A 25915-nucleotide genomic window follows, 5' to 3' on the forward strand; every position below is an offset into this window, starting at 1 on the left:
AGGCTGGACCAGAAAAAAGTAACAAAAATACTAATTTGAGTTAAATAAGGTTTTCATTTTAGGCTGCATCTGCTGTGTTTAGTCAGGGGGTCAGGGGCAGGGCATGCTGGGACATCAGTCAGTGGTTGTCTGCTTCATGTCTCCTGGGATGAAGGACTGGAAGTGGTAAATTAAAGAAGCGGCAGGTCAGATGCTGACAAGAAAGGAGTCAAACGGATAGTGTTATGACAGTTTTGTTTCCAACTGTTTGATTTTTTTTATTTTTTTTTATCGTTTAGTTTTTTTGTAGAAGCTTTCCTCAAAGATGTGGGTGGTCGGGATGTGTCATAGGATTCGCCCGAGTAGCTACATGTGTTTTTTCTATTCAGGAGCGTGGGCAAGGTTGTCCATGGGCATTTGTGTGAGTAAACGTGCGTGCGTGTGCGTGCGTGTGTGTGTGTGTGTTGGAGTGGGAGGGTACGTTTTGCACCCACACATATACACCTGCCTACACACGCAACCTCGTACAGGATATCGGTGACATTGGGTCCATCCAGCAGCGGGAGGCGGGAGGATTTAGCTGCTGCGAGCATCAAAGTCATCATCCACCTGAGAGGGAGAAGCCACTCCCTCCTCAGCACAGGGCACTGCAACACTGCAGAAATATACAGTACATTCAGCACACGCTGCTGTCTTCGCAGACGCACACGTGAGAATGTTTTTCCTCCAAGCAATCTGCTTCACTAAAAAGTCATACACCGCTCCTAAGATCAAGTTACTCTTTTAAATCTATTCCAGTCTCTTTTTTTTTAAGCCACGCCACTGCATCATTTTGCGCATGCGGGGATGAAATAAAAAAAAAAAAAGATGTACAACATTAAGTGGACCTAAAGGTTTGCATTGCTTTACGCTCGACACTTGCAGATGTATATCAGCACGCAGTGACTGTGTCTACAGATATTAACACGCTGCTCAAAGTGCATTATACTGAAACTAGACACAGATTGTCTCCGGAGCAGTGAGCCAGCACTGTGTCCACAGAAAACTAGACTCAGCAGTGTGAGATCTGTTCCTTCTCTTTGGATTGTTTGAAATGTGTCACAGACCAGTTGGGTTGGTAAATATCAGCAGGCTGCTTGCAGTTTACTTTGGTCTCTTTTAAAGAATTTGGTCTCTTAAATTAACCAGCGTTGCTTTACTTGTCGGCTCCATAATTCAGCCAGGAGGCGACTGCTTTCCCCGAAAGGAAAGTAAAACATTGGAATAGGGTTTAGGTTGCACATCGTGTCTATGCATTTTTAGCGTCTCTGTTGCTGTCGCACAAAAATTGCTGTCTCTTCAGGGAGGTCTAGTTTCTCCCTGTCAGCAATCTGCACACTTCTTCCACGCACGCACACACACGCGCACACACACACACAAAGAGTTTGGCTCGAGCCCAGTCCAGACCTTGTCACTTCCCAATTGTGCTGTTACCTGCACACGTTGCTGAATGAGCTACTGCAGAGACTGCAGAACAGAAACAAATCCTGAATTAGCCTAAATTGGATCATTTTCATTCAACTGTGTTCAGAACCTGAATGTTTTAATGTAGCATTTCTTAGTCCTAGTCCTCAGGGTCCACTGTCCTGCAGGTTTGAGATGCCTATACCTAATTGGAGTGATCACACCCCTCAGCATGCCATCAAGTGCTGCAGAAGTCTGCTAAGTCAGATGTGTGGCAACAGGAAAAGCCTCAAAACATGTAGGGTACTGAGTCTGAGAAACACTGTTCCCATCCATCTACACACCTATTTATTTTCTTTATGTAGTTCCTGTGGAGTCACTGGGCGGGCTCTGGTGCTTATCTCTTGCAGTCAATAGGTGAAAGGTAGACTGCACTTTAGACAGTTCACTAATGCCTCATTTCCACTGAGCTGTACGGCATGGTTTGGTCCGGTTTGGCATGTTAGTTTGTGCAGCATCCCTCTGCCCTCTTCAGTTGTAGGACAATGGCACAGGTGAAGCTGCTAGTGTCATTTCACATAGTATACAAACTAATCTGGGTTGAATTTTTGTACATGTGATTTAATTGGTTAGTTACTGATATCTGGTGTAAGTTTCATGTCAAGAGCCCCATTGGAAATATATTTACAAAGAAGAACGCTGACTTTTCCAATACTTATTTTCTCTGCTTCATCACATTCAAACTCACGTTTCTGCATCAGAGGTGAAAAATACAATCAGAAAAGGTGGAAAAAATATTTTAAATTGCTTGGAGGAACAGTTTAAGGTTGACAAAATTTCGCAACCGGATGTGTCCAAGCAACATTTTATGTTATTTACGTTTACCTGACTTTAGTCAAATGTATTTTTCTCCTCAGATTTTAGATTTTTTGAAGCTGTCTGCACATATGTAAATTTCATTGTTTTCTCTGAAAATAAATTGTTAAGTCACTGTTGCGAGTCAAATAATAAGTGAAGTATCTCAAGGTGAATGTGGCTCAGATTGTGCAGTAATCATAAGGATTGGCAGTTCAATGTCAGTGTGTCCTAGAGAAACGGACTGCTGACCTGATGTGCTTTTGACGGGCGGCGGTGACGACATCCTGTGTGTGCAGAGCATAAACGAAATGCAGCGATGTGTGAAAATATTGAACAGTGTGACAGAGTGCACCACTTGCACCTCAGATTTCAGTTGTTAAAACTGCACCACTTTTAGACTGATTGCGTTTTACATCTCTGAGTCCCAAACTGACATGTCAGTTTGTTTTACCAACCTGCTACCCGCTTTGGCACTTTAAGCCCCGACGCAAGCATAAATCTCCGAGTTGATGTGCGTTAAAAATCTAGTTCTGTACTTAAGTATGTTTTCGACACGGTGTCACCGTCTCTGCTTGATGGTTCTCATCTCTTCCTCGCATTGGATCCCTCTCTCCTCTTCAGCCTCTGTGCCTCTCTCTAATGTTATTACCGTGTGCTGCTGTCGCTTTTCTCCTGTCTCGGTTCCACACTCGCGCACGTCTCTGCCTGAATGCGTCGAGACTGTGCACGTTTATTTCACCGCAGGTGTGAGAGAGCGACGGCTCTGACTCATGGGGACCCATTCTGAAAGTGGCCTCCACTACCTATATTAATTCAAATGTGGAAGGCAGGATGACTCACATTGTCACTTCCTCCTCTTAATTCAATTTTCTGTCCTGTCCCTGGAGGCTGCATGCTTCAGATTAAACAGAGTGTTTTTGGTAGTTTTCGCAACTCCACTGGCCTCATCAATGCATTCTCAGCACGAGTTTAAGTAATCAGACAACCATAATCATATCGGATCTGGAACATCCATCAGTCCACCTGCAGAGATGAGGCAGGAGAAAAAAAGAAGATTAAAATCATCTGATGAATATGTATTATTAAAATCAACAGGGTTGAAAGCTTTGGATGTTTTTCATATAGATGTTTGTGTCAGTAATTGCCTCTTTTTGAATACATTACTTTGTAGTGACCTGGAAATAGCTGAAAAACTGGAAACATTCTGCTCAACCTGTACAGTCTCTTGTGAAATGACTCGTTATTTTGAACTTTTTCAAAATTGTATTAAGTGCTTGAAATCTATCTTGCCTGGAGTTATGCAATGTAACAGAAAGTAGGAATCATTGATACATGCTGTTCAGATCTTTTACAAATACAATTTTTTAAATATCTAGTTTATATATACACCCTCCCTGGATGGTATTGGATATTAACTTTCCATTCTGCAGCTCAAACAGTTCAATATCGGAAGAGGCAACCTCTTCCACATGTCCTACAGGCTTTCTTTCAACCGTTCAAGTGGTTGTAAAATCATTTGGTTTTCTCGTCTGAGCTGCAGATCTTTGTCTCACCTCCATAGATGGACTTCTCTAGTGGCAAAGAAGTCCATCTATGGAAAGGCAATTAACTGCATTGGATTTTATTTTTGGGGTATCAGAGGAAAGGGGCTAAGTAGATATGTGTAAATTACACTTCAGGGTTTTGTTTGTGAAATATTTTGTAAAAAACTATAGCTCTCCTTCCCCTATCAGAAACGAATCCCAATAAAACATGCTGAACCACGTTATCGTAATGCGCCAAAAGGAGATTTTTTTTTTTATGTAAAATGTCAACTCAGGCAGAGTTCAAAACAGTGTTTACTTCACTTTATTTGTTTGGAATGGAAATGCATTTTTGAAACAAAAAGAGCAATATACGACACTGAATACTGGAAACCTCAAAATGAAAGATAACATTGTAGAAAGCCAACAGAGCAAATAGCAAGGAGATTAAAGCAACCAGTTGAACACACTAATTAGTCCCAAAATATTACAAATCCATAGTCTCAGAAAGCAGATTGTCTGACTTAGCAAATGTGACACATCGTGAGATGTGGCAGTGGAGTGTGGGGCGGGTTTTGCTTTCTTGGAGCTCGGTGGACGTGCAGTACAGTCTTCCTGTTAAAACCCAGCAGGCGATCCAGAACAGTGCTGCTGCACTGATGAGAGGCCTTTTGGAAATTTGTCCAGGAAAGATAAATCAAATAATAATGTGAAGATATTTCCTGCTCATGGAGAGGTTTTTCCAGATATTATACACAGGCCCATTAACCGTAAGAGCTGAAGGTTTAAATCCATTTAGGGCTTCTGTGGCCCATTTGCTCTGTCTAAAATGTGGAGTTGTATTCCTTGTTGGACAAGACGAGACTCTCTAACACCTTTTCACTGAGCAAAGTCCATCTAAATCCTCTTTTGTTTGTACAAATGAAAGTGCATTTAAAACTGACACTGCTCTGTTTGATTGGTGACTAAACCTTGGAAAAAAGCAAAAGGATTTTACTTTCATGTGGATTTTCTTTTCTTTTGGCTCTTGAGCAAACTGTATTTTAGTGATCTGCATGCTACAGTACAGACGCATAAGCAAACTCCCCCTAGAAGTACAGCCAGGGCTTGTGTCTTACACGGGCCTGTGTAGAAGAAGTCACAGGCCATCTGGAGCACGGCCCCCTGGGGGAGCAGCAGGTGGGACTCTCTCTGTGGGTTAAATGAGCCGTTATCTGTAACCAGTTAACCTCCCGTATGACCAACTCCTGCAGCTACTGCTGTCAGTTTGCCTCACAACACAACACGTACCATACATGCATCTCTGATTTATGGACACATTTATTCATTGCATAAAGACACACTGTAAGGAACAAAGAAACTGTCAAAAAATTGGTAAAGGGTTTGGTTCTGGAAACAGGTAAATTGCTTTAGTTTTACCAGCAAAAAGCACCAGTTGTGGCAGACAAGGCACCGTAACCAAGGAGAGCCCAGACCTTTAGCCTTTTACCACAGTATCATGCTTTTTCTAATCAACTTCATTTTATTTCTTATCACTTTGCTTGGGAAAAAAAAGGATAATTTCTTTCACATTTTGTCACCGCTAACTCTTTTGTGATAGACCAAAGCAAAGGAGAACTTGCATTTGAAAAATATTAGTGTTTTTTTTTTTAAATATATATTTTACAATTAAAATGTGAAATGTATTTGTATTCAGTCCCTTCTACTCTGATATAAAGCTAACGGCTCTTAATGGACATTAATTCGTCAACGATCTGATCTGAAAACAGGCAGCACACCTGCAATTCAACCGATACATGGCGATCCATCAAATAGATCAGGTGAGAAAAAAACATTAATTAGAGAAGAAGAGAAGAGAAGATCGTAATATGAGACGAGCTACAGAGATGGGAGAAAATGTTCAGATGTTAACTATTAGTTATGCAATTTATAAATCTGACCGTTGTGGCAGATTGGCAAGAATAAAACCATTGTACTAAGAAAACTTCACTTAAAGGTCACCCAGAAGAAACTTAGCCTGAAAACAAGCACACCTTACAGGTCCCTCCCTCTTCCTCTCTGCTGCTCTGCAGCCGTCCCTCCAGGCCTCCAGCCCCCACAGCGGAGCCTGCTGAGAACATAAGAAATTATCAATTATCCTGCAACGGTTGTTTCTCCGCTACTAGAAGAGCTTCAGCACACCGACAGTCTTGAGCTTGAACATTGGTGCTGAACGGAGGAGGAAGTGTGTGAGCTGATCTTTACAGTGAAATCTCAACACAATGCATTGAGCGGTATGTGACAAAATGTGAAAATGACGTAAGTTCTTAACATCCAAATATTAAATGTTTTTGGAATGCTTGTGTGAGGAAAAATTTGAAGGTGTTGGAAAAATTCTCAAAAGAAGTTTAAAAAGTACAAAAGTATTTGTGTTGTTTCCAATTAACATTGTAAGGCATCATTAAACAATCTGAAATTTATTCCGGAGAATTTAGCCAAAGGTGCAAACCTGCACTGGTAACAATAGTTGATATACTAACACGAACAAGGAAATATCTTGAGGACACTGAGGGACCCGAGTCTATTTTCTAGGCTGGTTCATCACACAATTGAAATATTGACTTTTGCTCAGACAAGACAGTGTCCAAAATGACTTTTGGCAAAGACATGATGCAACGTGCCACAGACCAAAGATAAAAAGAGACCCGACTGTTCAGCAACAGGTTTTCAGATCCACACTCTTTGATGAAAGCCCGACCCTTTGGTTGATTTACACTGCTTTGATGGCAGGCGTAGGGCAGAAAAGACTACAAAGAGACCTAAAGTCGATAACTTTTTCAAGGTCGCCTATACATTATTCAGCTGGATATGGCAAACAACTTTCTGCTGTAGATGATGAATGTATGACAGGAAAACAAGAGCTAATCCAGAATATTGGAGAGTGTGTCCTGAATTGGTGGGATTGATGTTTTGATGAATAACTCAATACTGCTGAAACCAATCAAGAAATATATTGGACTTGTACAGTATGCAGTGAGAACAGTAAAAGTAGACGCAGCACAAGAATCATCAAGTGAAACGGTAAAAAGCGCTTGTTTTCTGTGTTTGGGTCAGAGCTGTGTGGTGTGTCACATGTTAGTGTTGTTGCTTTGCAAAAAGAAGTTCCCAGGTTTGAATAGTCTCTCTAGCTGGAGTTTGCACGCTCTGCCCGTACATCTCTGGGTTCTCTCTGCAGCTTCAACCACAGCCTGACAACATGACTGTTAGGTTTAAATGGTCTCTTTAGATTGCCCTTGGGAGCGATTGTGCATGTGGACGGTTGTTTGTTCTGTCTCTTAAGTGACTGTTGATTGACTGGCAACCTCTCCGGCGGCGTGAACTCCAACTCTTTGATCCGGCGATATGAACCGTTTGTCTCCTATCTGACTGCTGTGCGATACGAGACCCTGGAGAGTATGAAGATCTAAAAGTGGATTCTTCCTATAGCAATCTGTAAGTCGTTATATTTCTTCTGCTTCATGCACATGATTTGGACAGCAAGACTGAAAAAATGTATCCTGTGTCAGCTTTTAAAGCACCCTGTTGTTACTGTTACCTGTGTTTAATTGGTACCTAGGGCATCATTCCAGGGACCAATTAAACACATTCAAGCAGAGCATGTGGCCCATTATAATTCAGTTAGATTGACGTTTATGCCTTCTCAATGTGAATCCAATATTAACTCATTTAACCCTGCTTCTGTTGCTGCCTCTCCTGCAGAGAGAGAGAGAGAGAAAGAGAGAGCTATGCAGCTCTGTAGCCGCTCAGTGTCTGAAGACACCGACATAAGTGAGGAGGCGAGAAGTGAGCAGCTAACCTTTCAGCTGGCAGAAGACGGGTGTTCCTCCTGAGCCAAAGGCAACCGTTGATTCTTTGATAAACCAGAAAACAGCCACTCTCTCATCTGGTTATTTTAGATGTATGCTGTATGACTTTCAAAACGTCTAAAGGGCACACAGGCTGACCTTTAGAGGCTGACTTGGCTCTCCATTGTAAGAGAGTTAATAGAATATCGGCTCTGGGTTCTGCGTCGGATGACTGTTGACCGAGGAAGTGAAACTGGAAAGTTGTTGTTTTGGCTCCGAGCTCAACAAAACACTCACGGGGAGCATGACTGTTTCTCTGTTAAGAAAACCTTTAGTGTATTTTATCAAGGCAAAGTGCCCTGAAACTAGGCTACTGTAACTCACTGCAGATATATTACTGGCTCGCCATAATGAGTCTTGAATCAGATTTCAGATTAAGATCTTGGGTGACAATTACCGGAGTCAAAATTTCAAAGGATCCCTTCGTTCCTTAAACGGCACAATTTTCAGGCAATCTTTTAAAGCTGTCTTGATCAGGACTTTAGCTGCTCTTTCACACACTTTCAGAAAAATCATCAGGTTATCTTTAAACCAGTTCTGTTTACTTGTTAAACTACTTAACTAATGAATCAGCCAGCCATACAGTGCACACACAAAAAAATATATTTGCCCCTTTATAGATTTGTTCCATTTTTGCCTTTTCCTCCCCATTAAATCTTATAACTGGTTGTGCCACACTTGGTTAAAAATGATTGCTATTAAGCGTTGGCACCGTTAGTCTATTTCATCGCTCCAGAGGAGAGTTGTTTTAATGCAGCAACCCTGGATGGTTTTGGAGCACAAGGGGCAACATTGCAATCACTTTTAATTAAAATCCTTAATTTTGTTTTCCCGTTTCTCTCCCCCATCCCAAGTGGTTGGGGAGAGGGAAGTCGAGGACGTTCTACCTCCACTACTCGACTCCAAATGAGTGGAAGAAAATGGACGGACGGACGTTTTGTAGCCAATGAGAGGTTGACTGCAGTGTTGCTTTGGAATCCTGTCCTGCAGCATAACCCAAGTGTGCTTGAGTTTATTGTCATGTAAGGGACGGATATTCAGCTTCAGTATTTTTCTTCCGTGACTTGTTGGATAAATTCATAACACTTGAAGAAATTCTGGATGATGCCACGTCTTTAAATCCTTTACATCCTTCATGTTTTTGAGAAGGATGGGTCACTGTGAATCAGAAAGCAACCAGATACACAGACATCGTTTCTCATCTCAAATATTTTAATGTCTTGGTTTTCAAGATCCTTTAGTCTATTTCAAGGTGTCGGAAAGGTTTTGTTTACATGATTTATTTAGTCTTGACGTCTGGCAATAAGTAATCCTGGTTGTAACCTCATCATATTGTCCAAACACCATTCTCATTTTAGCAGTTTATGTCCTCTTAAAAAGCTTGATATACAGAAATAATGCTTAAGCATCATTTCTGAATAATTTTGAAATGATTCAAAATTATGACACCATAAATGTTTTAACTTTAAGGCACAACTATCTTTTTGTGAATAACTGCTTTAGTGCATTTATTCCTGTCAAACTTTTTGGCATTTTTGCTAATAAAATGTGAACACATTCAATATTTTAGCAAAAGGCAACTTGGTGCATGAACATAGCAGCTAAAAGCACTCCATAGCAGTTAATGTCAAATGGAAATGTCTTAAAAGCCTTACATCTCTGCCCTGGAGTGATTAGACTAATTTTAGCTTTGGTAAAGGGTTAATGATTTTCACATGAATATAAAATATAGAAAAATGCAAAGATCTGACTTTAAGATAAAGCTCATCTATAACAGAGTCTTGACTTGTCCAATAATTTAACCATAAAAGCTTTACTCCAGATGCTCGTTCACTCAGAATCTAATAGTTATTCACATCTACCGGCAGTCTCCAGAGATCGTTTCTGTGAACTTTAGAGACGAGGCGTCGTTACCTCAATACCTTCCAGCAGGACAGGAGTTGCAAGAGGAAGGCAATCAGTATCCTGACATCCTTTGCTGCTCTGCTTTCCCCTCCTGCACCTCTGTTCATGCAAGCAGAGCGAGTTAGGCTGGTGGAGTCGTGATGCCCATCTCAATGAGGCAGGGAAAACAAAGGGAGGTGGAGCACAGCAGTAAAAACAGAAGGTTACAACGCAAGAGTCAGGAGCCAGATCCTCCCCTTACTCCTGTGGGTACATGTTAAAGTCAGTGGAATCCCTATATTAAGCCACCTACATGTTCCTTGGCAGGATAGAAAGTTGTCTTATTTGGCATTTGAAGTCCTGCCTTTAAAGAAACCTTGTGGGTTTGTGTGGCAACAGGCAACTAGTGCAATTTAATGCAAGTTTATATAGTGAATTCTTGCTTTTGGCAGACTCAGTGGGGGCTTTCTGGATCTATTGGGAATCATCCCAGTGCTAGTGATTTGGGAGCAAATGTGTACATTACCATAGCAGCCCACTTTGAGTCAAAGAGCAATTCAAGAATTAAAAATGCAGAAGCAGGCAATGACTTTCAGCCAGCTTTATTTAAAACGGTTCATACAGCACTGAATGGATCATCGCTTCTGATGAGATGTGGACTTTAACAGGATCACTTTACCACTTGACACCAGGAGCCTGTGGCTGGAGGGGACCTCCTCCGCTGCAGCTCTTCCTGCAAGAGCAAACATTAAGATTTCTGCAACATTTGACTTTTAGACAATGACTGTTGCAGCTGCCAGAGCAGAGCAGCAACTGTATTCATAAGACTGGAGTGCAAGTTAGTTTTATTTTTTTAAAGAGGCCACAAAGCCAATTTTTCCCCATAAAAGAAACCACCAAGTCCTTCTTTAAAGCAAAGCAGCCTTTCCTTTGCACTGCAATGTGGCCAAGTCTGCTGACAAAATTTGTCAAGTCAGCATCCCAACTCAAAGGGCATTTTAAGTCATCCCAAAAATTAGTTACTTCTGGTTTGTAAATTACAAGGTTTTAGTTTTAAGACCTCCATCATGTGCAGAACCTGTAAATTGAACCAGGTTCCCCCATCACACTTCTACAACATCACCCAGCAGCTAAAGTTCAGGGGATACTCACTTTGCCTGTGGCATTGCTGTTCACAGGAGTTTTCCCTGCTTGGATAGCATACAGCTGTGGCACAATGAATGAACACCTGGAAGTCAGGAGCACATAGTCAACCTTTGACAGCAGGTATGGTGATGCAGTTTAGTCATGAAAGCAGACACTGGTACCGTATCCTTCTGAGGAGCGTAGGTGTCAGAATTCACAAAGCTGAACATCCGGCTGACGAAACGTTTGTAGTGAGTTGGATACTCGAGGCCAGAAGAGCCATCCAGAGGAATCACTGTGGTGAGATACCGGTCATCAGGGTAGGGACAGCTGCATACAAGCAAAGCATATTTTGTAAGTACAATTAGCATGAGGCCAGTTGTTAACATGAACACTTTCATACCCATCCACTAGAAGGTCCCACTGTGGTACACTCTGAGGGTTTGGGTTTGAAGTGGCCCAGCAGCGTTCCAGGTTCAGGACAATGTTTGGGTCAGATCTCCCCAAGAGACGGACCTCAACGTAAACTGGTTCTCTCAGCACTTTAGAGATCGGGTAGTCAGAAGAGCTGTAGAAGGAGCTATATGCCGCCACATCTGCAATCATATCAGCTCGATTAGGTTTACCTCGCCGAAGCTCGTGTGGTGAATTTAATGCTACATACCATCAAGACATCCCTTGGAAACACACTGGCCCTTGCCCAGTCTGAGCTCCACTCTCAGGGGTCCTGCAGCAGCAACAGACATTGGCGGAGGAACAGGGTTCACCTCCAGGACGAGAGCCTCCACAGTTGTGCCCAAGTACCGACACTGGAACAGCAATCTGCAGGAAGACGAGCCTTCATGTTCTGTTAAAGGTTTTGCATCTTGGAAGACGATTCAAATTGGCATGCTCTCAGAATATACTTGGAAGCTTCACAGGTCAGTTTTATCCTGAAAATTTACTGTAGACCACATTTAAATGTGCCAGTAAACATTTACTGGGCAGCAGGGAGAAGGAGAGTATAATTGAAGAAAAGTAAACTTACTCAAAATGGCTGTCCCTGGTGATTGAGCCTTTGGGTCCAATTCCCACCTCATACGAAGACACCATATGGTTCTCGTACACCACATAACCTTCGTCATTCTGCTGTAAATAGCAATACATTCAAGCTTGAGTCATACCATCCAGTCCGTTTAAAACTCTGTAGTTGGCAACACACCATTTCACAACAAATTCCAGTTCATGCTTTGATATTCAGTTGGACTGTTTAAAAAGGGATTAATGGTAGTTTTTAAATTGGGGACCATAAAAACCACCTTAAGTGTTGTTCCACATGCAGTCACAGGAAACTGAAAGATGGCAAAGGCAGAGGTGCCATCAACTGGTCCACAGAAAGCTTCATTTGGGTCAAGCAAGCTGACCGAGTTGACATCCAGGGGTGGCCAAGTGGCTTCTCTGGCCACAACCACTACAAACTGGCCATCCCTGGTGCACTGTACAGTTACTGGGCAAGAAGAGTGCAATACATGGGTGTTTATATTACAAAAATTAAGATATGAGGAAAAAAAAAAAAAAGTGAAGTTGGTCACATATACATACCTGCTTTCCCATAGTAGCACAGGTGCCCATCAAAACAGCAGCTAATGTCTTGACACTGATCAACAGTGATCCCTGGAGCCCCACACTGGATCTTCTCAGCCTCTTCCAGGACACATTCATGTAATGGAGCTGCAGGTGGGGGCACCTTCGACTGCTGCTGAGGCTTCTGGAAAGTAGGCGTGAGCGGGTGTTTCTGCGGCTGCCGCCAGTACTGCTGGGCACAAACGCCGCAAACCAAAACAACACCGAGCAGACACTGGAGCAGCGCCATCATGGCGGGCATGAAACAAAACCGGAGATGTAGGTCACGCCGTTCCCCGTCACAGCTTTTTGTGCACGGCTGCTTGTGGCGCCGTCTCGCTTGGAGCTCCGCCTCTCGTCAGGAGTTAATGTGTGACAGGCCTGTGGAGTTAATGAGCGAGAGGATGTGACAGGTAGAGCTTTCATGACCGAGGAGCGAAAACTCTGTGGATTTTCTCTTGAGATGAATGTGCCAATTAGGCTTTGCGTTGAGGGAATTTGCTTCTGCGTTAAGATGGGCTAGAAATCCTGCAATACAATAAAAAAAAATAAATAAATAAATAAAAGTTTAAAGATAAAATTAATTCATATAATTTTATTTAATACATAAATGTTAAATAATAAGTTAAATATGAAACCTACGTATTTATATATTGTTCTGACTTGTATTGAATACACATTTTATTGAATTATTGTTGTTGATGTTTTTATAATTATTAAATACATATTTAAAATTATGTTTTTTTTCCCCTTATTTTAATTCAATGATCCAGTCGTTCTGGGCTGGAATACCTGCTCACCGTTTCCAGGTGTTGTTTCAACTTTATGCAACACAGATGTGATGCAGCTCCTTGAAACAGTAGTGTTCCTAAAACTTGGTGTTAATCCAGTAAAACACAGGAACACAAAAAAATATATATATATAAAAAATGTCCTGGTCCTAGAGTGAATGTTTAAATTTATACAGAGAAATGCAGACACTGCTGTTTTTTAATCGCACATCATCACTTTTTCTTCACTGTCTGCAGAAAGATAAGAAACTTGATATAGTTTTCCATCATATTTTGATTCAGGGTAGATAGTGTTTCCAATGGCTTTGGAAACACTATCGAAATGTTGAAATAAAAAACGATGTCACCTGTTTTAAGCTTGCTGCTGTACAACGCGGTCTAAATATGAATTCAACAACTTTTCAATTGTGTAACTTTCCTCACCCTCTCTATTATTTAGCCTCAGTTTGGGCTGAAGTTTCTCAGTGTTTACGTAAGCCTGCCGTCCCGCTGTGAGATGTCAGTTTTTAAACACAAACCCTGCTGAGTCATATCTGCCTCCCACCTCTATTGCCTGCACTAAGGTGTTCATTTTTTTTTTTTTTTTCCCCCCTTTTTTTTCCCCCCTTGCATTACGTATATACAGATGTATGGGCGTTACACCCAGGAGCTGGGGGTGTATGCCAAGGAGGAGGCGGCCCGCCTGCGGGATGGAGGCGTGCGGGACGGCGGTGGCCTGCGGAGGAACACCAGCGTTCGAAGCCGCACCGCAGACCTGCTGGAGTACGAGAAAGACCCCTGTGCAAAGTGCCAACGTAAGTGATGGTCATTCAGCAAGCCTCAGAACCTGACACAAAAATACTGTGTCAATGTGGAAAACCCCCCTGAAGGTCAGTCCAGCACAGCGCTGCTGGCTGTGTGCAGTGTGTGTGTGTGCGTGTGCGTGTGTGTGTGAAAAAGCCTTTTATGGCAGATTGCAGAGCTCCAGCAGACATGCAAGCAGCGTGAAAACACTGGCTCCTTGAAGTTACGGCGGCGCAGCTACCTGACACCTGGGAGCAGGGGGAGGATGTGAGCAAGATTAAAAGTGACTGATCTGAGCAACAACCTGCAGCTAACAAGGGCTGCCTCAATGTGTGCACCCTCTGCTGGCTGCCAGCGGCCTGCAGTGTATTTGTCAGTCCACGTATGTTTGGGGAGATACTTGCTTTACTGTGTGTTTATTTATTTATTTTTTTTTCTTTTGTGAGTTGAACTCTGATCTGAACCGTCAGATTATTTTTCTTTTTGTCTCGTGTTCCCAGCTGAAGGCAGATAAGAGAGTGGCGCTGCCAGAGAGAGCTCCACTTCGGACTGATGGATTCAACAGTAACGGAGTGGCAGTAGGCAACAGGAGGGCCTGTAACAAAGATATTGTTTTTTGTTTTTTTTTTTCCCAAAGAAACACCTTATCGATTTTAGTTCATAGGTAGGAGTAGTAACTCTGCTTATTTGCATCATTTTAGGCTGCATATGTTGACCACCATCTGAATAAATGCATTATTTTTGAAGGATTCACTGTGAATCTATTGGTGTTTTATGAACATAAAATAAGACAGTTTAAAACTGACAGTTTATGGATTCGTTTCACCTACGGTGTACCTTGCTAAACGTAGACATAATTGATTGTGAAGTACAAAGGATGCTGCCTATTTTATGTAGTACAGCACCGCCACAGTTCCTTGACTGTAGAAAAATATGCTATATGAGAGAGGAATCTCAAATATCAGAGGCCTTGGGGACTTATCGGGTTACAGCCACCGCATACTAAAACAAAAAGTGCACAGACTTTATCTGCAGTATTTTTGTCTGTTTGGAAAAATCTTTGGATCTAGTTTCACACACACACACACACACACACACACACATAGAAAGCGACGTGAAAATGTGCTTTCCGTAGCACTTTCCGACCTTTACAAATTACTATGTCGTTTTGATATTTCGCTGATTTAAAAATAAACACAAGTTGCTTTTAAGATCAACCTACCAACTGTACTAGTGACATTATTGTTCAAATTTATTGTTAATGTTCGTTTATCTAAAACTATGCAATCTTTGCTTAACTCAGTTTTATTATTTAACACTATATGTTTGGGTTTATTTAAGTGCTGTGCAGCTGCACAGCTGTTGACACCGTTGCATTGCAGCAAGGTCTTGGGTTCTTGGCTTCAAATCCTGGTGAACCTCGATGGAGAATGCAGGTTCACCTTGTGCATGTATGGCTTTTATGACATTTTTCTACAAATATTCCACTTTCACACCCACAAATGAAAATATGTGCAATTTTTTATTATTTTGTTTTTATACAATACTTTGCCCCTCAGGTGTTACCAAGTGATAGACTGTCCAGGTTGTACCCTGCCTCTTGCTTACTACCTGCAGATTTTGGTCACTGGCTTATTAAACTGCATAACAGATTATTTTTTTTACTTCTTTTCTGCTTTCAACTCACTGCATATTTTACCAAGAGATCTTAATTATATGCCCACACTCGAGAAGATGCACACATCTATTCTAGTGCCAGAAAGTTTAAATATTAGAGATTCCCATGATATCCATGATGTGCTCATGGGAAATGCGTACATGTTTTATGTTTGACGTCGTGAGGGTTGTGGGGAACTGCAGTTTTAGGAAATGCATCCATGTCTTCCCTCTCTGCCCCTTAGCTCAAGGGAATTAGTTGGAGTTTAATTGTTTTCTGTTTGAACTTTGCGAGATTCAGTAAAAACCCTGTCTACGTAAAAAAAAAAAAAAAAAAGGTGTTTATGACTAAACCAACGCCGCTGATCTCCAGGATCAATTTATGCTTCCATCCCCTGTGACTTTAGCAGTCTGATTAAAGTGCGATTGATTGCACCCACGGTGCAAACTACACTATATCAGCCCAACCTCTCTCGTTCTCTGCAAAGCCGACCTCTTGAAGCCTCCATTGCCGGATCAGCAGCCGCTGATTTGTGTGCGCTCTCTGTCTGCGGTGTGCGCCTCTTAGATCAAGTGGTGTTTGTATTTTTAGATCCATCTTCAGAGATATTGCCCAGCCACTGTCTTCTTAGGTAATGCACACGGAGAGGCTTCCTTCAGGTTTTTAGAGGAAGTGGGCGTTTCAGTGTTCTCCTCTCATGCATTTGTGTGTGGGAGCGGCATCTCTGTGGGTGATGGACTTCAAGTGTAAGAGCCTCGTTTCAGATCAGTGGCTGCTGCTTCTGAACGAGGCGGCCTACACACACACACACACACACACACACAGAGCTGCAGGCCTGTCAGAGAGCTAAAACCACGCACCTCGTTGAATTTATTTTGACTCACAAAGGGAATTTTTTTTTTTTTTTTTTTTTTTAGTTATTTATGGCTGATGTGACTCAAAACTCAAGTTTTTTGTACTATATGTACGGGTGTAGTATGTTTCACAGTACATTCAGTGCCTCTTACGCTGCAAGAATCCAAAATAAGTTTAATTCTTTATTATTCCAATGTCGGTGTCTGTTGACGCGGTGCAGGGCCAGGGGGGATTAAAATTTTGTCTGGCTATGGGGACGATCTCTATTAGGGGTAGAAGACATCTGCGAATGCCGTGAGTCTGCGGATGTGAGAGCGAGCCAACATGAACACGGAAGGATGAGGCTTCGCAGGTGCCAGACACTGTTCATGTGAGCAACTATTTTTATGAGGACTGGAGGGAGGAAAGATTTATTATTATTATTAAGTGGGGAAATTCTTGCCAATTTTTTTTTCTGTTTTTTTTTTTTTTTACAATTTCAATCCTCTTTTATACATTAAGATTCGGTTGAGGACAAATCATGTGTGATTAAGGTGCTTTATATTTTTGCTTGATTGCTTCCATTTAAGGCATTGTGCCAAGAACCATATGAGAGGGAAAAAACAAAAAACATTTTTGGAAATTTCTGCAGCTTTCCCAAAATGAAATTAAGGTTTAACCCTGAAAACATGACGGCAGACAATGATGATAATTGTTTATCTTTTCAAGCATTAGGTTAGCGTTTGGTTCGTCTGCTGGTCGAGCTGATTAAGAGTGTTTGCATGTTTACTCTGCTTGCTTGTGCATTCTCTGCTGGCAGCTGTCCATTCAGCAGGTGGCCTGACTGCTGGGCAACTTGGCTTGTCAAACACACAGTTGTGTTTTTTTGTTGTTTTTTTTCCCCTCAGAGATTTAACAACCTCCATTGTGTTCTGACTGCTGCATACACCAAAAGGGGGCTGCAATGTTTGCTTCTCTTTTTTTTTATGTCCTTCAGACACTTTTTGTTTTCTGAACATTTTAAAAAGATTTGCTGCTGAGAAGCAGAGGTGAACAATTGTTACAAATTCTCTTAGGTACATCCCCAAACATTATTTCATCCATTTCATCACAAACTGGTGCACAAGTGTGGAGTGGGGAGAAAAGGGATGCATGGTGTTCTGCTTTTTTTTCTACAACTAAATATGTTTTTCATTGGTCTTTTTAAAATAGTTGCAGCTTTGTTAAGAGTGTCCGAGGACGAACGTTTTCAATTCTTGCAACAGATTCCAAGTTAAATTTAAACAATTTTTGAGGCCGGCTGTTTGCTCATGGTTGTTAGCAGATTGTGAGTGGGTCAAGGTCGGGTTGGATGCAGAGCCTCATGGACATCAGCATTACATTACAACATGTTTTATATCCTCAACTTTTCTACTTAGCAAAAGTAAAACAGGACATATTAGCAAAAGAAGGAAGTTCAAGGTAACGCGACTGAAGCGGTTTTAGGAAATATGGATCTTTCTGTGAGTTAGTGGCACATTTCTGTCTCCTCTAGGGATGACCACATCGATGAATGCTCTGGATACTGAAGTGGATTCCAGGCTTTGGCTGTTTAACAGACCGGAGTGAGGAAATGAGTCCAGTGATGCTTCTTTTAGTTGACCTAGCTCAGATTTATAGATTGTATTGTAGTAAAGTTTATAACTGTGACCTAGCTTTTATTGCCACGTTTTGAAATAGATTAAATGATGCTCTGTCGTCCATTGAGCTCTTTGTCTCGTGATCTTTATATTTAGCTGAATGATAAGCTGATCTGAGAGAGTTTGTTTTAAATTTCACCGGGTTGTTTATTTCCACAGAACGTGAATTGTCGTATAAAATATTTCACACAAATTTCAAATCTGAATTTAGTTTCTTCACTTTACTTGAGAACTGGAAAGAAATTTAAAGATCTGGTTTGGTGTTGAATGGTTTTGTTTCATGGAGGTTTTGGTCCTGTTGATGCTTTAGCAAATCATTTTTTGTTAACGTGCAGTTAATAAAAGAGACTAAATCCGTATTCACACTTTCAGCCTCTAAGCACTGCAGCTTATTCACAGAAAACCGGATAGTGAGTATCCAGGATTTCACAACATGAAACTGTAAGAAAAAGAAAAAAAAGAAAAGATGTGTTAGGTTTCACAGCCTTTTGGGAATTTATTAGCTCTTGGTTTGTTTTCCTCTTTTTTTCTTTTCTTTTACAACACCTACAAACAGCGGGTATAAAAAAGGTATTAAATATGCCAACATTTTTCTGAGTTTAAACACTTCTGTTCACTTTGAATTCACACCAGTTGTCAAAAACAACCTCAATAATTCACACCTACAATTAATTTAAAAGTGGAAAACTTTAAAAATGAGCAGATATTATTAAAACAGGTGATGCTGATGAACACACAGTGGAGGTAAAGCTTTCTAAATGCTGACAGATTTTAGCAGATTTTTGGGGGTTTTATGCCTTTTTTTTACATCCCTTTTTCAACAGTTCACTACTTGTGTAGATTCATTTGGTTGTTATCGACATTTGCTGCAAATGCCGTGTGAGCAGAATTATTAGAAATAATTGAAATGAGAAAAATGGTGGCTTGTCCAGTACTTTTCTCTCTTTTTTCTTTTTTTTTTCTTTTTTGGCCTCTGTAAAAGAGCAGCTCTGTGTTCGCCCATTCCGGTGTTTTCTGAATCTTATCCAATAGCAGGTAACTTCGTCAGTGATTTATTTTTACATTCCCCTCTCTCTTTCTTGTTTGGTGTCATCAGTGTGTGCATCTCGCTGCCAGAAGTTCTTGATCTCACGGGTGGGAGAGGACTGGATCTTCCTCATTTTGCTGGGGCTGCTCATGGCTCTGGTCAGCTGGGTCATGGACTACGCCATCGCCTTTTGCCAAGAAGGTAGGAAAGAGACATGGAGCCAGAAGAAGAGATGGTGTCTGAACGATGGGCTGTTCTCCTAGAGGCTGCCATTATGTATTAAGCGTTCAATCTGAAGACGTCATTCCTCGTAATGAATTGGTGACACTGGTCAGTTTCATGTTCACAGATTTGTCCGTTCCAAAATCGGTTTTGCCGCTTTTTTGGCTTGTTGCTGTTGAGATTGTTTGTGACATTTCTCAGACATTTTAAAAACGTATTTACTTCAGATTTTGCTGTTTGCTTATTTGGAAGCTTTTTCAGTTTTGTTAAAACTGGTCTAAAATAGCCACTTGTCTCACACGTGTGGGTCTCCAGTAATGTATGTGCCAAGACTGCTTTCGAAAAATAAATGATAGTGCAGTGAAGAACAGTAAAATTATCACAAAATTGAACTATTTAAGTCTCACTCCATAACAATTTTACTCTTAATAGGAAACAAATAACATGTAAATTATGCGAGTAAATAATTATCCAGTTCTTTTTAGGCCTTTAATGACTTTATGTTTTTGTTTAGTTTCAGCCTAATCTGGCTTTTTCTTCCCTGTGTGTGTGTGTGTGTGTGTGTGCGTGTGCGTGTGTGTGTGTGTGTATTTTTGTAAAGAAAACATCAAATTCATGCAATTAGAGATGGAGAGAAAAGTAAAACTGAGGAACAAAGATGCCGGTTGCCTTGCTTCCTGCTGTTTCATAACAAGATGACGTGACTTATGTGTGTGTCTGTGCAGCACAGAAATGGATGCACGGTGGCCTGGACAGCAACATGCTTCTGCAGTACATTGCCTGGGTCTCCTACCCGGTGGTGCTCATCACTTTCTCTGCAGGATTCACTCAGATACTAGCGCCTCAGGCTGTTGGTAAGACAGATACCATTTATGCACAAACATGTATTCATCTCTCTAATTCACAGTCGTTTTTTTTTGTTTGTTTTTTTTCTGTGTTTGACTAATGTAATTGGCTCTGAAGTGCACAGCGAGGGCTCCAAGGACATGTCCTGCGAGTCACTACGGGCAGGACAGTCATAAAATGTACTGCTGATGAGACGTGCATACACAAAACTGTATGAATATCAATCAGCTCCCCCCCCTACCGTTCCTGTGCTCTTCGTTTCTTCATCGTATCCCTCCTCGCTGTAATTGCTTTCTTTCAACTCATCTTTTCTCTGCACTCCATCATCCCACCTGGCATTTCTTTCTCCTCTCCTCCTCTTTCTCTCTCTTCCCACCTCAGGTTCAGGCATTCCTGAGATGAAGACAATACTGAGAGGAGTTGTTCTCAAGGAGTACCTGACTTTTAAGACCTTTGTGGCTAAAGTCATCGGTCTGACCTGCGCTCTGGGAAGCGGGATGCCTCTGGGGAAAGAGGTAGAGGACCCTTTTCTTCGTCACTCCTCACAGCAGAATGTCAATCTGAGTATGGGTTTGTTTGTCTAAAGGGGTTTTTAATGATTTTCCCCGCGGGAGGTAAATGTATCACTCCGCTCTCACAGTTGTATTGCTTTCATTAGTATCTTTGTTTGGTGACATTTGCCTTCACCGTCTCTCACAGGGGCCCTTCGTTCACGTGGCCAGCCTATGTGCTGCTCTCCTGAGCAAATTAATGGCGGCGGTTTTCGGAGGGATTTACATGGTGAGCGCAACAGACGTTTTACACCGTAAATTTAAAAGAAACCTAAAGCTTAATTTGCTTTCTCAGTGAGGAAAATAAAGGTAAAGATAGTTGGAGATGCTCTCTGGATTATCAATTCTGGGGGTAATGTTTAATGTTATTTCACAACATTACACCACACAAATTTTAGTCAAGTCGAGTTATTTATATAGCATAGCAGCATATCTGACCAGGGTTTTACATAGTAACAGTTCAACAACTGACCAATAAAAACTATCACATTAGTCAATAAATGCAGCAAAACAAACATCCAGATGTTCCTGGTTAGGCAGAGTTAAAACTTATTGAAAAGAAATGTGTTTTAATTTGGATTGACACTTGCTTAGATTATTTTTAAAAGGTACATTTCACCTCAAAAACAAGCTTCACATAATTAATTGAATAAAAATATATGTTGATGGTGGAAAGAGATTTTTTTTTTTTTTTTTNTGACAAGGACCCGACGAGGAACACAGACAACAGGTGGGTATAAATACACACGGGGTAATTAAGGGAATGAGACACACCTGGGGAGCAATCAACGGGGAGGACAGGACAGAGACTCACAGGGAAACAGGAACACATTGAAAAACTCACAGAAAACCACGGATCATGACACTTAGATTATTTTTAAAAGGTACATTTCACCTCAAAAACAAGCTTCACATAATTAATTGAATAAAAATATATGTTGATGGTGGAAAGAGAATTTTTTTTTTTTTTTTTTTGTGAAGGTGGATGAAATCAAATATAGTCAAGTTTCATTCAGAACATCCAGGGATCAGAAAATAAATGTTATTCTTGACTGTAATTTTTAAGAAAAATTATTTTTCTCCTTTCAGATGTGATTTTTTTATTTTTTTTCAGTTGAACTGCAGAAAGCATGATTCAGTTTACAAAATCATGCTATTTCAGAAGGTATCTGGAGTCTTTGCAGAAAATTGCATTAAATGAATGGTTAGTAGATCAGGCATAAAGCATCTTGAAGTCAAATTTGAATTGATGCGTGGTTGGCATGGAAAGTCCCACGGCAGATGGCATTACTTTAGGTATGAAACAATCCAAACTGAAAATTATAAAACAGCAAAGGAAGAGAAATAACCAAATAAAATCCGTTGAGAAAAACTAATTTTATTTGATCAATAAAACTTCAAATTAGGGATTTCAAGCCACAGACACAGAGCATGTCAGTTAGCATAGAAAAACAGCATAATACTGATTTTTCTCAGCAGATGAAGAAAAACACACACCTGCAAGTCAGACTTCGTTTTAACAAAAGAATAAATGTTTTATTTATGACAGAAGAAAAGAAACACAAACTATTATTCTCTGAAAAAAGTATGTGACGCTTCTTTGACCTTCTGCCATTCCCCAGGACACACTCTTACCCCCATGCACATGAAAGCTCAACCGGGACCTCAGTCTTTTTTTCTGCACTGGATCCTGGGCTGGGATTCTCCTCGCTGCACACAGCCTTGACAGTATGGAGGAAGATACACAGCTGAGATGCCCAAAGGGGGAAAAAAAAAAAAAAAAAAACAGACAGCGCAGTTATAAAAGATTCAGACTGTTACAGCTACATGGACAGTATTCCACATCAGTCAGGAAACATTGAATGAACAATATGTCTGCTGAAGTACATTCACTCCTTGTTTGATTTAGTGGATAAGAAAGTCACATCTGCACCTTTGTTTTGTTCGTACTGCTGAAGGAAGAGCCCTTTGAGGGAAGCAAGGTATGGACGCACAAGTCAAACAGTTTCTCCGTTTCCCACTCCGTCGTCATCGATCGTCCATGTTGTCCGTTTCAGAAACCGGGGCAAATTGATGGCTTCCCATTCGTTTTTGCTGTGTGTGATTCTGTCCTGTGGTCAGTCGCAGAGAGGCATCATCAATATGTCTCGCCTTATTTGGTCCAAACATCTCATCGTGTCATTTTTATTTTAACTCAATTCTGTGTTTTCATTGGACCTCCTGTACACCTACAACCCAAAATGAGCAGATTTCAAACGTTTGACACTTGGTACTTTTGAATGTTTTGTGTTTTTTGAGTTAAATTTCACTGTGTTTTGTGGCACCTGCATGCACGCATGCACCAACTTGGATCTGCAGGTTTGAATGTCTTGAATGCGTTGCTCTGTTTGTTTTTGTATATGTGCATATCTTACTTTCTTTAATCAGAATGAGCTGAGGAACACGGAGATGCTGTCGGCTGCCTGTGCTGTGGGTGTTGGCTGCTGCTTTGCTGCGCCTATCGGAGGTAAGACTCGGCCGCCGAGGCCTCTGACTGAACTTGACCCAGGAACGGTAGATAAATGCAAAAGCTAACTGGATGAAGAGAATGTTTTGCCCTTTTAGCTGTAGGAGTTGTAAGCTAGGCCAGCGTATTGTTGTAATTCTGTCAGTCAGCGCAGAATCCTGTATCTCCACAACTATCAGCCTGACTTGCCATGCGAGCTTACATGTATATTTATGTTTCCCATTGTTCCTTGTGGGACATTCCATGTCGACTCAACCAGGAGTTCCATCTGTCCATCCATTCATCTGTCCATCCATTCATCCGTCCATCCATTTTCCTCCACTCATCCGAGGCTTGGTCTTGGTGGCAACAGGCTAAGCAGGGTGTTCCCGACGTCCTTCCCTCCTGCGAGGCTTTCCAGCTCCTCCCGGCGTTCCAAGCTCCGGTGACACATGTAACCCACTCCAGCGATGTCTGACTCCACCCTGCAAGCTATCAGTCTGCCCAGAAAGGCTGCAAAGAAAATCTATTATTTACATACCGAGCCCCCTCAGAAGCTCCTCCTGGATGTCTGAGGGCAGAATGCCAGATGTTTAGTTGGTCTACGAGGAAATTCAGTTTAACTATTGTGCTTTAAATCTCATTTTATGGGTCGCATTGAAAAAAAAGCTCAACGCGACAGACAGGACGGTTCTGTTTGGAGCCTCCAGCTCCAGCTAAGACTACTCCACAGTGAACTGCAACACCTGCAAACCTTTTAGACTCGACGCCAGCCCAACAGATCCCAGGGTACCTCAACCCTCTGGCTTGCTGATGCTCTCTTCTCCACACTGAAGAGAGCACTTAGATTTTCAGGTTCTTACTCTCCTCCAGGATATAAAGCCCAGTTCAGGAAGGAGACAAAAGAACTGCAAACAAATGGGAGTCAGCAAGGAATGGATGTCTATAAAAGTTAGTTAGTTAGTTAGTTAGTTAGTTAGTTAGTTAGTTACCTTTTAAGGAAAAGACTGAAGTATTTTTTTACATTATTTATTATATCATATTATATTATAGAGATTCAGACAGACATGCTTGAAGTTGAATTGGTAGATGTTACCACAATGGTCTAGACCGGTGCTTCTCAACCCCGGTCCTCACCGCCCCCCTGTCCTGCATGCTTTAGGTATTTCCCTTCTGCCACACACCTGAATTGTATCTCTGGGTGATTAACAGGCTTCTGCAGTACTTGATGGTCATGCAATCATTTGAATCAGCTGTTCTGGAATAGAGGCACATCTAAAACATGCAGAGCAGGGGGGCAGTGAGGACCAGGGTTGAGATACACTGGTCTAGACACAGCCGTTTCAAAATTACTTCTTTATTTTTTTTTATGTGTTTCTGCGTGTGCGTGTGTGTGCGTGTGTGTGTGTGTGTGGGTGTGTGTGTGTGTGTTGAAAACAATACATATGTTTATTGTGCACTTTGCACAAGAATATACTCAAATTACACTTTTGAAAGAAATAGAAACAAATCATTTTAACCAATTATGATGTCTTCATAAAGCATTTTCATGATTTTACATAAATATTAAAAGTAACAATCGGAATGTGTGTGTTTTTTTTTGTCATTATATTAGTCAGCATATTAGCTCAAAAATATACTGAATATGCATGGAAAGTTAGCAAAGCACTAGTGGAAAACTAAAAAAGCTGACAATGTTGATAATGTAAACTCTGAAGTTGTTTTATTTTATTTCAGTATTACTTCAGAAAGTTCAAAATAAAATCAAACGCTGTTTCTCGCTTTTCCAAGTCGTTTCAAGGGAATCTTTGAAAGAAAAAAAATCAGCCTCTAATGAGTTTATCCCCCCCAAAAAATGGTCTGAACTTGTATGGGCCCTCGCAGAAAGATGTTTCACATTTCATCCACACTCAGATTATAGGGTGCTCTGGATTAACTAAAGAATCAAAAGAAATATGTTTATTAGTTAATTGTCCACTATAGATAGAGCTGCAGTGTCCGTGAGTGTGTGCGTGCGTGTCGACGATCGTCTTACCAAGTGTTGTCTGTCCTGTGTGGACACTTCCACACAATAACTGCAGGGATGAACTTCAACATCTCTGCAAAGCGTGAACTGGACTGACTGGGTGAAGAAAATTCACAGATGGGTTGCACATCTGGTTTTCCGTCTGTAGAATTTTGAAATGATCAAATTTTACACAGCAGGTCCTGGTTTCCTGGTTTTGTCAGGTCGAAAATTAAGTGACTCTAAAGTGGGTTTTGTTTCACAGCGTCATGAGCTCGTTTACTTCGTTAGAGATGTTGACGAAAGCTATTAAAAGGTAAATGGTGAAAGACAAAGTGGTAAGGTTATGTGATCAAGATTTCAATCAGAAACGGACATGACGAGTAAAAACGTCACAGCAACAGTTAAGAGCTTTATCATCTGGGTCATTCGTTACGTTTTTATTTGTTGATGGGCCTTGAACTCTCTCCTTACTTCTAGGTCAAAATGCACACTTCGCCCACTCTTTGATTAATGTCAAGACTTTCTAAACTTGAAAAATCTGGTGGATAAAATGTTAAAGTGATGAATCACGTTCGGTTTCAGCAGCTGCTCTTCTTTCGACGGCGTGTTTTCAGAAACAGATGGACTCGCCCACTCAGGGAAATGTTTGAACTTCGAATTTTTTATTTTTTTTCTAAGCAGCAAAAGAAGTTCAGGAGCTGTCCTCTGACATCATTTATAAAACTGATTTTAAA

General features: G+C 41.1%; 2 protein-coding genes across 11 annotated transcripts in view; one reads left to right on the plus strand and one right to left on the minus strand.

Annotated features, from left to right (window-relative positions):
• Positions 1-25915, plus strand: part of clcn2a (chloride channel, voltage-sensitive 2a) — a 62727-nt gene that overhangs the window by 18675 nt on the left and 18137 nt on the right. For 5 of the 9 annotated variants that reach the window (XM_016674949.1, XM_016674943.1, XM_016674950.1 and 2 more), the window contains exons 2-8: positions 13715-13883; positions 19139-19270; positions 20017-20145; positions 20519-20652; positions 20837-20917; positions 22641-22670; positions 23116-23194. In XM_016674949.1, coding sequence (XP_016530435.1) covers positions 13715-13883; positions 19139-19270; positions 20017-20145; positions 20519-20652; positions 20837-20917; positions 22641-22670; positions 23116-23194 — 754 coding nt within the window. The remainder of the gene's footprint in view (positions 1-13714; positions 13884-19138; positions 19271-20016; positions 20146-20518; positions 20653-20836; positions 20918-22640; positions 22671-23115; positions 23195-25915) is intronic. The other 4 variants (XM_016674945.1, XM_016674948.1, XM_007559439.2 and 1 more) reach the window with 2 other exon arrangements.
• On the minus strand, positions 10158-12626 carry LOC103143048 (zona pellucida sperm-binding protein 4-like). 2 transcript variants are annotated; one of them, XM_007559438.2, is made up of 8 exons: positions 12278-12626; positions 11995-12182; positions 11724-11821; positions 11361-11518; positions 11100-11292; positions 10879-11026; positions 10724-10799; positions 10158-10304 (listed from the first exon to the last, which is right to left on the minus strand). In XM_007559438.2, exons 1-8 carry the CDS (start codon positions 12558-12560, stop codon positions 10207-10209), a joined length of 1242 nt encoding a protein of 413 aa, XP_007559500.1. In that variant the 5' UTR covers positions 12561-12626; the 3' UTR covers positions 10158-10206. The 2 variants fall into 2 exon arrangements, with proteins under 2 accessions (XP_007559500.1, XP_007559499.1); XM_007559437.2 differs by having other exon boundaries at positions 11724-11824; positions 12278-12623.

This window comes from Poecilia formosa, unplaced genomic scaffold, assembly GCF_000485575.1.
Source record: "Poecilia formosa unplaced genomic scaffold, Poecilia_formosa-5.1.2 Scaffold104, whole genome shotgun sequence".
NCBI lineage: Eukaryota > Metazoa > Chordata > Actinopteri > Cyprinodontiformes > Poeciliidae > Poecilia > Poecilia formosa.

What these genes read in the sequence shown, in the direction of transcription:
- LOC103143048 (XM_007559437.2), bottom strand. Translation starts at nt 12,560, where the DNA reads ATGCCCGCCATGATGGCGCTGCTCCAGTGTCTGCTCGGTGTTGTTTTG. An exon ending in GTGCTACTATGGGAAAGCAG is followed by an intron (nt 12,183 to 12,277) that starts GTATGTATATGT and finishes CTTCTTGCCCAG; the next exon opens with TAACTGTACAGTGCACCAGG. An exon ending in TGGGACCTTCTAGTGGATGG is followed by an intron (nt 11,027 to 11,099) that starts GTATGAAAGTGT and finishes GCTTGTATGCAG; the next exon opens with CTGTCCCTACCCTGATGACC.